This window comes from Penaeus vannamei, chromosome 4 (genome assembly GCF_042767895.1).
Source record: "Penaeus vannamei isolate JL-2024 chromosome 4, ASM4276789v1, whole genome shotgun sequence".
Taxonomy (NCBI): Eukaryota; Metazoa; Arthropoda; class Malacostraca; order Decapoda; family Penaeidae; genus Penaeus; species Penaeus vannamei.
In genome coordinates, this window is record NC_091552.1 from 27,416,387 (window position 1) to 27,430,288 (window position 13,902).

General features: G+C 35.8%; 1 protein-coding gene across 1 annotated transcript; it reads left to right on the forward strand.

Annotated features, from left to right (window-relative positions):
- Positions 1-12,539: 12,539 nt before the first annotated feature.
- LOC138861604 (uncharacterized) lies at positions 12,540-13,493 on the forward strand. Its single transcript, XM_070121401.1, has 2 exons — positions 12,540-12,696; positions 12,805-13,493. The coding sequence occupies exons 1-2, from the start codon at positions 12,540-12,542 to the stop codon at positions 13,491-13,493; spliced, it is 846 nt and encodes a 281-aa protein (XP_069977502.1).
- Positions 13,494-13,902: the final 409 nt, after the last annotated feature.

Consider the following 13,902-nt stretch of genomic DNA (forward strand, 5'->3'; position numbering starts at 1 on the left):
TCTCCCATATATATTCCTCATGTTATTCATATTATTCATATTATTCTTTATATTCATTTTATCCATATCATTCGTATTATTCATGTTGTTCATATTATTCATATCAATCGTATTATTCATATATTCAAAACATCCATATTATTCATATCTTTTATATGTACATATTATCCATATTATTCATATTATTCATATTATTCAAATTATTCATATTATTCATATTATTCTTACTATTCATATATTGTTATTATTATTATTATTATTGTTATTATTATTATTATTATTATTATTATTATTATTATTATTATTATTATTATTATTATTATTATTATCATTATTATTCATATTATTGTTATTGTTATTCCTTTTGGGCGGCGGAACAGCTAGGGGAAGGGGGGGGGGGGCAGTTCATGCGACGTCGCGCGTCCTTGTGCGCCCGCGATGTGTATAACTTCCCTTTGTTCTTCCCCTGTGTGGCTGTTTGGCTGTCCGCTTCCTCGCTGTCCTTTTCCTTCCTTCCGGGAGGTGGGAGGGGCTTTCCTGTCTGTGGATAGGTTAGGTTAGGTTAGGATATGAAGGATACGCACAATATGAATAATATGAATAATATGAATATGAATAACATGAAAAATATGAATAATATGAATATGAATAACATGAATAATATGAATAATATGAATAATATATATGTGTGAGTATATGTATATATAAAGTGTGTATAAGTGAAAATAAGGACGTATGCGTGTACATATATATAAGTGTATATAAGATAATAATAATAATATGAATAATAATAATAATTATAATAATAATAATAATAATAATGAGAAGAAGAATGTGAATAATAAATAATAATAATAATAATAATAATAATAATAATAATAATAATAATAATAATTAGAGCGGGAATAAAAGGTGTTTAATGAACTATAAGGCAATAACCACAAACATATTTATGAGTACTGAGCCCAGTGAAAAACTATCATGAGCTAGAACGGAGGGTAAAGAACCAACCAACAGAAAACGAAGGCCACCTAAGAACATATATACAGTTGTCTCCCAAAATTATCTCTTTCCCTTTTTCCAGAGAAAAGGGAACACAGAGACATCGGAAGAAAACATACTGGTCGATGTTTCCCCCTTTTTTCGAGAGGAAAGAGGGTTGGAAATGAATACACAAGAAGTCGGAGACCGGGAGGAAGTGAGCAGGATGCAGAGGAACGGCTGTTGTGACTAGGCCCCGCATACCCAAACTAAATTAGGGCGATAATGACAGTAATGATAATAATGATGGGGATAATGACAATAATGATAATTATCATTATAAAGCCCATCTATAATGAGAAAAAGGCTAAAAGTAGAAAAATCTCAAAAGTCGAAAAAAACGGCGAAATCTAGTGAAATATAGTCTTTGGAGAGATGAGTCGAAAACCCCCTTTTTTCGAGTTTAAAGGATGATTATGATGATCTGAGCAATAATTCTGCTAATGATCATGATTTTGATGATAACCAAATCAATGATGACAATAATGACGATAATAATGATAACTATGAGAGTAATTAGGACAACAATTATGATAATTATACAATGATAATTATAATGGTTTGCCTAATAATTGCAATAATAGCAATAATCAACACTATTCTAATGATTTTCCTAATAATAATAACCACAATGATAACAGAAATAATAATAGAAGTAATTTTAATACGGCTATTATTGTTATTAAAATCCTTATTATTGTTGTTATTTCTTCCAGAATTATCATTATTGTCATTATCATTATTAAAATAATTATAATGATGAAAATGACATTAATAATTAAGATGATGATTATTTTGACTATATTAAGGGTGATTAGGGCGATAATGACAGTAATGATAATAATGATGATGATAATGACATTAATGATGATAACTATCATTATAAAGCCCATCTATAATGAGAAAAAGGCTAAAAGTAGAAAAATCCCAAAAGCCGAATAACCGGCAAAATCTAGCGAAAAACAGCCTTTGGAGAGATGAGTCGAAAACCCCTTTTTCGAGTTTAAAGGATGATTATGATGATCTTACCAATAGTTCTACTAATTATGATGATTTTGATGATAACCCCATCAATAATGACAATAATGACGATAATAATGATAATTATGAGAGTAATTAGGACAATAATTATGATAATAATTATACAATGATAATTATAATGATGATTTGCCTAATAATTGCAATAATAGCAATAATCAACACTATTCTAATAATTTTCTTAATAATAATAACCAAAATGATAACAGAAATAATAATAGAAGTAATTTTAATACGGCTATTATTGTTATTATAATCTTTATTATTGTTATTATTTCCAGAATTATCATTATTGTGATTATCATTATTAAAGTAATTATAATGAAATTGATATTAATAATTAGCCTTTGCTAATTATGATGATTTTGATGATAACCCAATCAATAATGACGATAATACTGATAATTATGAGAGTAATTAGGACAATAATTATGATAATAATACAATAATAATTATAATGATGATTTGCCGAATTATTGCAATAATAGCAATAATCGACACTATTCTAATGATTTTCCTAATAATAATAACGACAATTGTAACAGAAATAAAAATAGAAGTAATTATAACAAGGCTATTATTGTTATTATAATCCTTATTATTGTTGTTATTATTTCCAGAATTATCATTATTGTCATTATCATTATTAAAACAATTATAATGATGAAAATGACATTAATGATTAAGATGATGATTATTATAATGACTATATCAAGGGTGATTAGGGCGATAATGACAGTAATGATAATAATGATGATGATAATGACAATAATGATGATAATTATCATTATAAAGCCCATCTATAATGAGAAAAAGGCTAAAAGTAGAAAAATCTCAAAAGTCGAAAAAACGGCGAAATCTAACGAAATACAGCCTTTGTAGAGATGAGTCGAAAACCCCTTTTTTCGAGTTTAAAGGATGATTATGATGATCTTAGCAATAATCCTGCTAATTATGATGATAACCCCATCAATAATGACAATAATGACGATAATAATCAAAGTCATGAGAGTAAGTAGGGCAATAATTATGATAATAATTATATAATGATAAATATAATGATGATTTGCCTAATAATCTCAATAATAGCAATAATCGACACTATTCTAATGATTTTCTTAATAATAATAACGACAATGATAACAGAAATAATAATGGCAGTAATTATAACACGGAAATTATTGTTATTATAATCCTTATGATATTTGTTATTATTTCCAGAATTATCTTTATTGTCATTATCATTATTAAAATAGTTATAATGATGAAAATGACATTAATAATTAAGATGATTATTATAATGACTATTAAGGGTGATTAGGGCGATAATGACAGTAATGATAATAATGATGATGATAATGACAATAATGATGTTAATTATAATTAGAAAGCCCATCTATAATAAGAAAAAGGCTAAAAGTAGAAAAATCCCATAAGTCGAAAAACCGGCGAAATCTAGCGAAATACAGCCTTTAGAGAGATGAGTGGAAAACCCTTTTTTTTTCGAGTTTAATGGATGATTATGATGGTCTTCGCAATAATTTTGCTAATATGATGATTTTGATGATAACCCCATCAATCATGACGATAATAATGATTATTATGAGAGTAATTAGGACAATAATTATGATAATAATTATACAATGATAATTATAATGATGATTTTCCTAATAATTGCAATAATAGCAATAATCGACACTATTCTAATGATTTTCCTAATAATAATAACGACAATTGTAACAGAAGTAATAATAGAAGTAATTATTACACGGAAATTATTGTTATTATAATCCTTCTGATATTTGTTATTATTTCCAGAATTATCTTTATTGTCATTATCATTATTAAAATAGTTATAATGATGAAAATGACATTAATAATTAAGATGATTATTATAATGACTATTAAGGGTGATTAGGGCGATAATGACAGTAATGATAATAATGATGATGATAATGACAATAATGATGTTAATTATAATTAGAAAGCCCATCTATAATAAGAAAAAGGCTAAAAGTAGAAAAATCCCATAAGTCGAAAAACCGGCGAAATCTAGCGAAATACAGCCTTTAGAGAGATGAGTGGAAAACCCTTTTTTTTTCGAGTTTAATGGATGATTATGATGATCTTAGCAATAGTTCCGCTAATTATGATGATTTTGATGATACCCCTATCATCAATGACAATAATGACGATAATAATGATAATTATGAGAGTAATTAGGACAATAATTATGATAATAATTATACAATGATAAATATAATGATGATTTGCCTAATAATTGCAATAATAGCAATAATCAACACTAATCTAATAATTTTCCTATTAATAATAACCACAATGATAAAAGAAATAATAATAGAAGTAATTTTAATACGGCTATTATTGTTATTATAATCCTAATTATTGTTGTTATTATTTCCAGAATTATCATTATTGTCATTATCATTATTAAAATAATTGTAATGAAAATGATATTAATAATTAAGATGATGATTATTATAATGACTATTAAGGGTGATTAGGGAGATAATGACAGTAATGATAATAATGATGGTGATAATGACAATAATGATGATAATTATCATTATAAAGCCCATCTTTTATAAGAAAAGGGCTATAAGTAGAAAAATCACAAAAGTCGAAAAACCGGCGAAATCTAGCGAAATATAGCGTTTGGAGAGGTGAGTCGAAAACCCCCATTTTTCGAGTTTAAAGGATGATTATGATGATCTGAGCAATAATTCTGCTAATTATCATGATTTTGATGATAACCAAATCAGTGATGACAATAATGACGATAATAATGATAAATATAAGAGTAATTAGGACAATAATTATGATAGTAATTATACAATGATAATTATACTGATGATTTGCTTAATAATTGAAATAATAGCAATAATCAACACTATTCTAATGATTTTTCTAATAATAATAACGACAATTGTAACAGAAATAATAATAGAAGTAATTATAACACGGATATTATTGTTATTATAATCCTTATTATTGTTGTTATTATTTCCAGAATTATCATTATTGTCATTATCATTATTAAAACAATTATAATGAAAATGGCATTAATAATTAAGATGATGATTATTATAATGACTATTAAGGGTGATTAGAGCGATAATGACAGTTATGATAATATTGATGATGATAATGACAATAAAGATAATTATCATTTGATAGCCCATCCATAATAAAAAAATCTAAAAGTAGAAAAATCCCAAAAGTCGAAAAACCGGCGAAATCTAGCGAAATATAGCCTTTGGAGAAATGAGACGAAAACACCCTTTTTCGAGTTTAAAGGATGATTATGATGATCTTAGCAATAATTCTGCTAATTATGATGATTTTGATGATAACCCCATCAATCATGACGATAATAATGATAATTATGAGATCAATTAGGACAGTAATTATGATCATAATTATACAATAATAATTATAATGATTTGCAAAATAATTGCAATAATAGCAATAATCAACACTATTCTAATGATTTTCCTAATAATAATAAAGACAATGATTACAGAAATAATAATAAAAGTAATTTTAATACGGCTATTTTTGTTATTATAATCCTTATTATTGTTGTTATTATTTCCAGAATTATCATTATTGTCATTATCATTATTAAAATAATTATAATGATGAAAATGACATTAATAATTAAGATGATGATTATTATAATGACAATATTAAGGGTGATTAGGGCGATAATGACAGTAATGATAATAATGATGGTGATAATGAAAATAATGATGGTAATTATTATTATAAAGCCCATCTGTAATAAGAAAAAGGCGAAAAGTTGAAAAATCCCAAAGGTCGACAAACCGGCGAAATCAAACGAAATATAGCCTTTGGAGAGATGAGTCGAAAACCCCCTTTTTCGAGTTTAAAGGATGATTATGATGATCTTAGCAATAATTCTGCTAATTATGATGATTTTGATGATATCCCCATAAATAATGACAAAAATGACGATAATAATGATAATTATGAGAGTAATTAAGACAATAATTATGATAGTAATTATACAATAATAATTATAATGATGATTTGCCTAATAATTGCAATAATAGCAATAATCAACACTATTCTAATGATTTTCCTAATAATAATAACCACAATGATAACAGAAATAATAATACAAGTAATTTTATTACGGCTATTATTGTTATTATAATCCTTATTATTGTTGTTATTGTAGTGAATTCCCCCTGGCTGTAGGCGGGTCATCCCGTAGGCTTTCGGGCCGCTTGTTCCCCTGACATTTTGGATCGTCGCTCTAGATAATCTACGGACTCCTCCGCCCTGCAAGATGACGTGGCTTTGCTGTTTCCTGTGTGTCTGCGCCTTTTTTTAAATAAGAATAAGCCTGTGTTTTTATATTCCTTTGACTTACCTTTCCCACTGGTCCGTGATCTACCTCTACATCTACATTACTCCTACTATACACAACACTACTTATACAATACTTACCTTATATTCTATACTTACCTTGTTTTATTCTTGCCTTTTCGTCTTCGACTAATTCACCTTAGCTTTGTTTTTCTTTCGTTTTTCCCTTCGTGTTTCTCCGCTTTCTCTCACGGATCCCTACTTTCACTTTTTCGTACTTTCCTATCTTTTGTTCATTTTATGTGCCCATTTTTGTATAGTTTTATCGTTCTTTTATTTCATGTATTTTTTTTACTTATTTTAAACACACCATACACTATTTCACAACTAAATTTAATTGCATTATGGGTAAAATCCCAGTAAGCACGGGAGCCACTTGTATATAAGGTTAAGCCAGATCGGTCTAGAGGGAGGCTTTTGTTCGTGTGTGGTGACAGACCGTTGGGTTTTTAGCTGGCTGACTGGTGCTTCTCGGGCTATGGCCTCTGTTTTTCAAGTAAGTGTATGGTGTATTGTCCTGTGTATTTGTTCTTATGGAAAGTTTTGTGCGATATAAATGTATAATATGGATGCTCATTTTTATTTTACCTTTTTTGTCAGCCAGTGGTCTTATTGTTTTTTTCTCGTGACTACGGAATCACTCTTTAGCTCAGCTAAGAGTCATTGTTTCTTAACGCCAGACCCACATGGAGATTACCTGTTGTTGGAATACACGCTACCAAACCATCTTTAACTCTACGGAGTTTACAAATATCCACTACAGCGTAACTTATATTTTGGTGGCTAGGGGCGGGCAATGGCGTTTTGTTTATTCATTCAATGACTCCAAGATAGTGTAACTGCTTGTTATGGCCAAGACGCTCCTACGTCTTCGCGCAGTTCTTGACCCGTAGTCACGTAGTCGGTCTGTCCACCCATGGTATTTTTATTTATTTTATGTTTCTGTGGTTTCTTTTATAGAATGTTTTTGTTTTGTTTTAGTTCTGTTTTATCTTTGATTTATTTTACCTCTATTTTGTTTTTTACTTGATTTGGCTTAGTGGTTTTCTCTAGTTTTATGTATCGGTGTTTTACGGCTGTTTGTTTCGGCGTTAAATGGTCTTGTTTTTGTGTGTTTTTCTGGTGTTTTATCTTCGGTATTTTGGTGCGAGCTTTGACTTTCTGGCGGGTAGACTGAATGACCCGTGTGTGATTTCATGATTGTTAAGGAATTAGTTTTTGATACGTGTTTTTAAGTGTTTTAGTGAATCTTTAAGCGAGTGTTTTATGCCTGTTTTAGTGGATCTTTAAGCGAGTGTTTTATGCCTGTTTTAGTGGATCTTTAAGCGAGTGTTTTATTTAACTGTTTAAGTGTTTTATGTCTGTATTGTTCTTAAGCGGATGTTTGTTTTTGGTGAACTCTTACGTGCAAGTATTTTATCTGTTATAAAGAGATCTTTTAAGCGGATCTTTCTATGATTGTGCATGGATGTTTTAGATGTTTTTCTTGATGAGCTTTTATGCGCAAGTGTTTTATGCTTGTTTTAGGGATCTTTGTAAGCGAATGTTTCTGATTGTGGTTTTTAGTTCTTATGCGCAAGTGTTTTAAGTTCGTCGATGAGAATTCTGTGTGTCTTAGTGAAATTTTAAGTGAGTGTTTTTATAGATGTGCGCTTGGCTGGTTTCTGCCTGCGTTTGTGTCAATGTTTTACGAGGGAGATTAGCGTGCATCTGATGTTTGCTTGTGAATTTGTTTTGAGACCGTGTGATTGCCCTTGTAGGCATGTGAATATTTTGTGTATGTTCTTGTGAGTAATTCGGTAACACAGTGCTCTTGCAGACTTAATGAGGGTGTTTTAGGTGTCTTGTTCAGCCTTGCAGTTGAAGCTGTTCTGACCATAATTGTGTCAACATTTTCACAATTCGGACACGAGCCATGGGTCGAAGGAACGGCGGAAGTCGTAACAACAGCCCCTCTCGCCCTTCGACGAGCCAAGAGGCGGCTTCAGCTCCTTCGGTAGGAAGGAACTCCCCTTCAGGGCAAACTCTCCTGCCAGATTCGGATGACCGAGGCATCGAGAGACTTCCAGAGATTTCAGTGATGGAAGAGCTTTTTCAAAAGATCTCTCAGCTCACCCTAGAGGTTCAGAATCTGCGCTTCCAGAATAGCGAGTTGGAAGCCCGTATATCTCGTCCTTCAACACCCGTTTCTGTCAGGGAAGCTCCCCCAGTTGAGTTTGTGGTGCAAAGGGATCCAATTCCTCAGTTTAAGGCAGAGGTTAGCTCTGCCCATCCCCTTAAGCGTAATCAAGAGGTCGAGAGCTGGCTCCGGAGTGTCGAGAACCACACTCGACCTCAGACCGATGTAGCCTTTATTAAAGCTGCAAAGGCTTCATGTAAGGGTGCAGCAGAACTTATAGTAAATTCCCCCCTCTTTGATAGTATTGTCTCCTGGGTAGAATTTAAAGATAAACTTAGGCAGAAGTTCAGGGGGACTGGCACTTCATCTGATTTTTATCGTGTGCTTCATAGTCAGAAACTACAAGCTGGGCAAGCACCTATGGATTTTTACTTAATTTTAGAAGGTATGGTGTACCAGGGATTACGAGATTATCCTCGTGCTATTGGTGACCCAGATGACCTCATCAGAAGGGTCTTTTTGCAAGGTCTTCCTCGATGGATTAGGGAAGCAGTTATGGTGAAGGAAGAGGCAGAGCTTTGTAATCTTGTCGAGACTACCCAGAGAGTTTGGAGTCTCAGGGAAAGTAAAGGTCCTGGGGTAAGCTCTCCTACTAGGTCGCCTTTCCGACCACGGGTTCTTGCAGCAGCCGAGGTAGATCCTCCTAGAAAGTATTGTCGCTACCACAAGAACCACGAGCATGATAGTTCAGAGTGTCGTGTGTTGAGTGAAAGGAGGAAGTGCTTTGCATGTGGTGAGCAAGGTCACTTTGCACGGCAGTGTCCCTTTGTATCGCGCCAGGTCGGGCGTGGCAGCGACACCGTCACTGGCGAGCAAAGAAGTGCTTGTCAACCACTGATTGCGATAACGAGGTTCTTCAGAAACCTGCAGGTCGACCTATGGTTTCTTTGATGGTCAATGGCTTCAAAACGCAGTGTTTTGTCGACACGGGGTCTGAGGTGACCATTGTCAAGGGGATAGCTGCAGGAAAGATGGGAATAAGATGTGAGAATGAATCTTTTAAAAGGGTGAAAGGAGTTTCTGGTAAGACCATTCCAGTTTTGGGTGAAAGTTTGGTGAGTTTTCGTGTGAATGATCGAATTTGTGTTAAACATAAAGTATGTATCTTGGATGGTATTTCCTTTCCTGGAGATATTCTTTTGGGCATGGATCTCCTCAGACGTTTTAACTTCAGGCTTGAGTGTTTTTCTGACCATAGTAAGGTGGATGTTTTGGTCTTGCAAGGTCAGAAGTTTTCAGTCACGTATACTGACTCCCAGTCATTACAGGTTGTTCTTGTTGAGATACATTGCAAGCAACCAAGGTCGCTACCTGCTTCACAGGTTGCACATGTTGCTGTCCCTGCTTTTGTACCGCCTCGTAGTGGACGTTTTGTCAAGTGTAGCGTTCCTAGGGGTATGCAAGCCGCCAAGGAACTTATGGTTTCTGGTATTGAGTGTCCCTTGGTGGTACCTAGGTCTCTACAAGAGGTGAAAAATGGCCGACTTAAAGTCTGGGCAGTAAATGAGTCTGCACGTCCTGTAAAATTAAGAAATTGACATAGGTTAGCTGTAGTTGAAAACATTGTACAAGTTTTCTCGCTTGAGGCTGGAAGCACAGATGTAGGTGTTGATGATAAGCAAAATGAAAGTGATGTTAGTGTTTGTGATACCGTGAAAAGTGCCAGTGTTGGTGGTATTAATAGTGAAAGTGCTAATGTGAGTGTCAAGGGTGTTGTTTCTGATAGTGCAGTGCCAAATAAAACCAAAATGATTAATAGTACCAGTGTCAAGATAAGAAAAGCTGCCATTCCTGGGACTTCTTTCCAGTATTCTGCAGAAGAGCAAGCTTTAGGGACTGAGCTTTTCATGGGCAATGACAATGATTTTGAACTTGGTGAGGGATTTATTGATGATGACTTTGACAGCTTTGATGCTGTTGGAGATTTTGGGAGTGCAGATGATTACATCCTTCTGCCAGATGTGGATCTCCCACCTTGCAGTGTTGTGACACAAACACCTGTTGGGGTTGACCAGTCGGGTTCAAGCACCGACTGCCCTGAAGATGTTCAGCTGAAAGATGCTGAGCTTGGTGACCTTTTAAGTGAGATTGATCTGGGCCATCTCACCCTTGAGCAACAACAGCAGCTCAGGCAGGTACTTGTAAAGTATGTGGCATTATTTGATGCACAAGGTAAATTAGGGACGGTACCTGGTATATCCCATACTATTAAAACAAAAGATGGCGAAGGTCCACTATGTGTGAGGCAGTGGCGTCTCCCAGAAGCCTCTAAAAAGTTCATACGGAAGGAATGTGACAATATGCTCTCACAAGGGGTTATTGAGCATTCCACCTCTCCTTGGCATTCCCCAATTGTGCTCGTCAGAAAGAAGGATGGGTCCACCCGTTTCTGCATTGACTACAGAGGTCTCAACAGCATTACTGAGCAAGATGCTTATCCATTGCCACGCATTGATGAGCTCATTGATCAGCTCCATGGAACCATGTGGTTTACTGCTCTTGATGCTCGCAGTGCCTACTGGACAGTGGATGTCAGTCCAGATGATAGGCCGAAGACTGCATTCTCAGATGGGCATAGACTTTTTCTGTTCAGAAAGTTGCCATTTGGGTTGGCAACTGCCCCTTCAACATTTCAACGGGCTGTTAACTGTGTGCTTTCATCTGTTTTAGGCAGGCACACCATTGCCTATTTAAATGATGTGGTGGTGCACAGCAACAACTTTGATGACCATCTGAGACACTTAGATGAGACTCTGTCGCTCCTTTTAAAAGCAGGATTCAGGCTCAACAGGAAGAAATGTGTCTTTGCAACAGATACATTTAAATTCTTGGGCTTTAAGATCTCACCTAAGGGTGTGGAACCTGACCCAGATAAGGTGGCTGCCATACAAAAGATGCCTCAGCCTAGGAATCAGAAGGAAGTGCGCCGCTTTCTCGGTTGCACAGGCTTCTTTAGGAAGCATATTAAACAATATTCAAATATTGCAGCTCCACTGACGAGCTTGACACGTAAGGATGCCAAGTTTGCCTGGGGTCAGCCGGAGGAAATTGCTTTCCAGAGCTTGAAGACGGCACTTATCTCAGCCCCAGTTCTTAGTAAGCCCGATTTTGACAGGTCCTTTGAGATCCACACCGATGCGTCGGGTGTTGCAATCGGCGCTTGCTTAATGCAAAGTGATGATGAGGGTCGCTTGCAGCCTGTTGCATACTTCAGCCGCAAACTTAGGGATGCCGAGACTCGGTACCCTGCAATTGATTGTGAAGCACTTGCAGTAGTGGAAGGGGTACGAGCCTTCGACTGCTATGTGTATGGGCGCCGCTTCTACATTTACACAGACCATAGGCCTTTGACTTATGTGTTTAGTAGAAAAACAAAGAGTTTACGTATGACCAGCTGAGTCGTGCAGTGGCTGCAACAGAACTGCACAATCGCGATCCAGACGATCTGCGTCGTCACCAACTTGAGGATCCCCTGTGGAAAGAGGTGATCGAATATTTAGAGGAACGGAATTTGCCACGTCGTCGCCTTCCTCTAACTCTTGAAGAGTTTGAGCTTCGAGATGGAGTTTTATACCATGTTCGTCACCTCCCAGATCGAGCACTCCATCAGTTAGTAGTGCCAAAGACACTTAGGGGTTCTGCCATGCATTTAGCTCATTCAAGTGCAACAGCAGGTCACCCTGGGGTCTACAGGACATATTGTAAGCTCAGGGATTACTTTTACTTCCCTAACATGTTGGCTGCCGTCAAAGAATATGTTGGTACATGTCGATCTTGCCAGAAACGTAAGGGTATGGCTTATCATGCTCCTCTTGCTGCTGCACCATAGGCCAGTTACCCACTGGAAAGGGTATCTGCAGACCTAATGGAACTGGAAGTGACCTCCCAAGGCAATAGATATGTATTGGCTTTCATAGACCAACTCACCCGATACGTTCAGTTGATACCATTGCCATCCAAGGATGCAGAGACTGTGGCTGATGCTTTTATTAATCAGTTCGTGACTGTGTTTGGGCCACCTCGTTTATTGCAAACAGACAATGGCCGAGAATTTTAAAACAATTTATTTAAGAGGGTGTGTGAGTTAGCCAGTGTACAAACTATTTTCACTACTGCTTTCCATCCCCAAGCTAACGGGATGATTGAACGCACCAATCGGGTGGTGAAAAACGCCTTGGCAACTCTTCTGGAGGCTTCTCCCTTAGAATGGGATGAACTTTTACCATATGTTCGTTTGGCCATGAACAGTGTGGTACACCGCTCAGTAGGTGATCAACCTCTCTACTTGTTGACTGGACATATTGGCACCTATCCTGTTGGCAATAGCAATTATGAGGAGACTGATCATGAGGCAGCACAGTCTTTTGCTGCTAGGTTGAGGAGAGCTAGAGAGATTGCCGTGGAGACGTCAGTGCAGGCCAGAGAAGGCTGGGCCCGTGATTATAATCGGCGAACCCGCAAGTCCACCTTTGCTGCTGAGGTTGGTGATTTAGTCCTCTTTAAAGACCTTCCTCGCATGGCTGGAGCAGGACGGTGTGGAGCTCTTGGTCCCCGGTGGTTTGGCCCGGCTCGCATTTGCAAGAAGACCGGTCCTGTAACGCGGTTGGTTAGGGTTCTCTCTCCTCCTTACAAGGAGAAGATTTACCACCTCAATCAGCTGAGGCCTTACAGGACGAATGATGAACTCCACCTGCCAGATGAGGATGAGCTAAATGAGGATGGGGACGTGGACGATCCTCCTCCTTTAGACGGGCTCCCGGAGGATGATCCTGCAGTTGCTCTCTTAGCTTCCTTTTGCCGATCTCCTGACCATGGTTAGCCTAGATTGGTCTCCCTCTTTGTTTTTGCTTGGAGGCCTGTGCCAGTGAGAGGTTTTGTGTTGAGTGCAAAGTGTTCAGTATCGTAATAGAAAATGCTCTGAAAACGAATAAGTGCGTGAAAATTAATGTATCAGCAGCGTTGAATGACATAAGAAATTGTGCATTAACATTGTATGTGCCGTGTATCAATTTGAATTGTATTCTTCCAGCCCAAGTCGAGATGATAGGTTCTGTATTTTATGGCAGTGTATTCATGGTAATGTATGTACACCTCTCCAACATGTGGTTGGTCTTCTTCTTTGAGGTCTTTTTTATGTTTAATCTTAAGTTTATATATTTGCTTCTTAAATTTGTGCTTGATTTTTATGTAATTTAGTTCTGTATAATTCTTAAGTTTGTAGCTTTTAA

What these genes read in the sequence shown, in the direction of transcription:
- LOC138861604 (XM_070121401.1), top strand. Translation starts at nt 12,540, where the DNA reads ATGGAACTGGAAGTGACCTCCCAAGGCAATAGATATGTATTGGCTTTC. An exon ending in GACTGTGTTTGGGCCACCTC is followed by an intron (nt 12,697 to 12,804) that starts GTTTATTGCAAA and finishes TCCATCCCCAAG; the next exon opens with CTAACGGGATGATTGAACGC.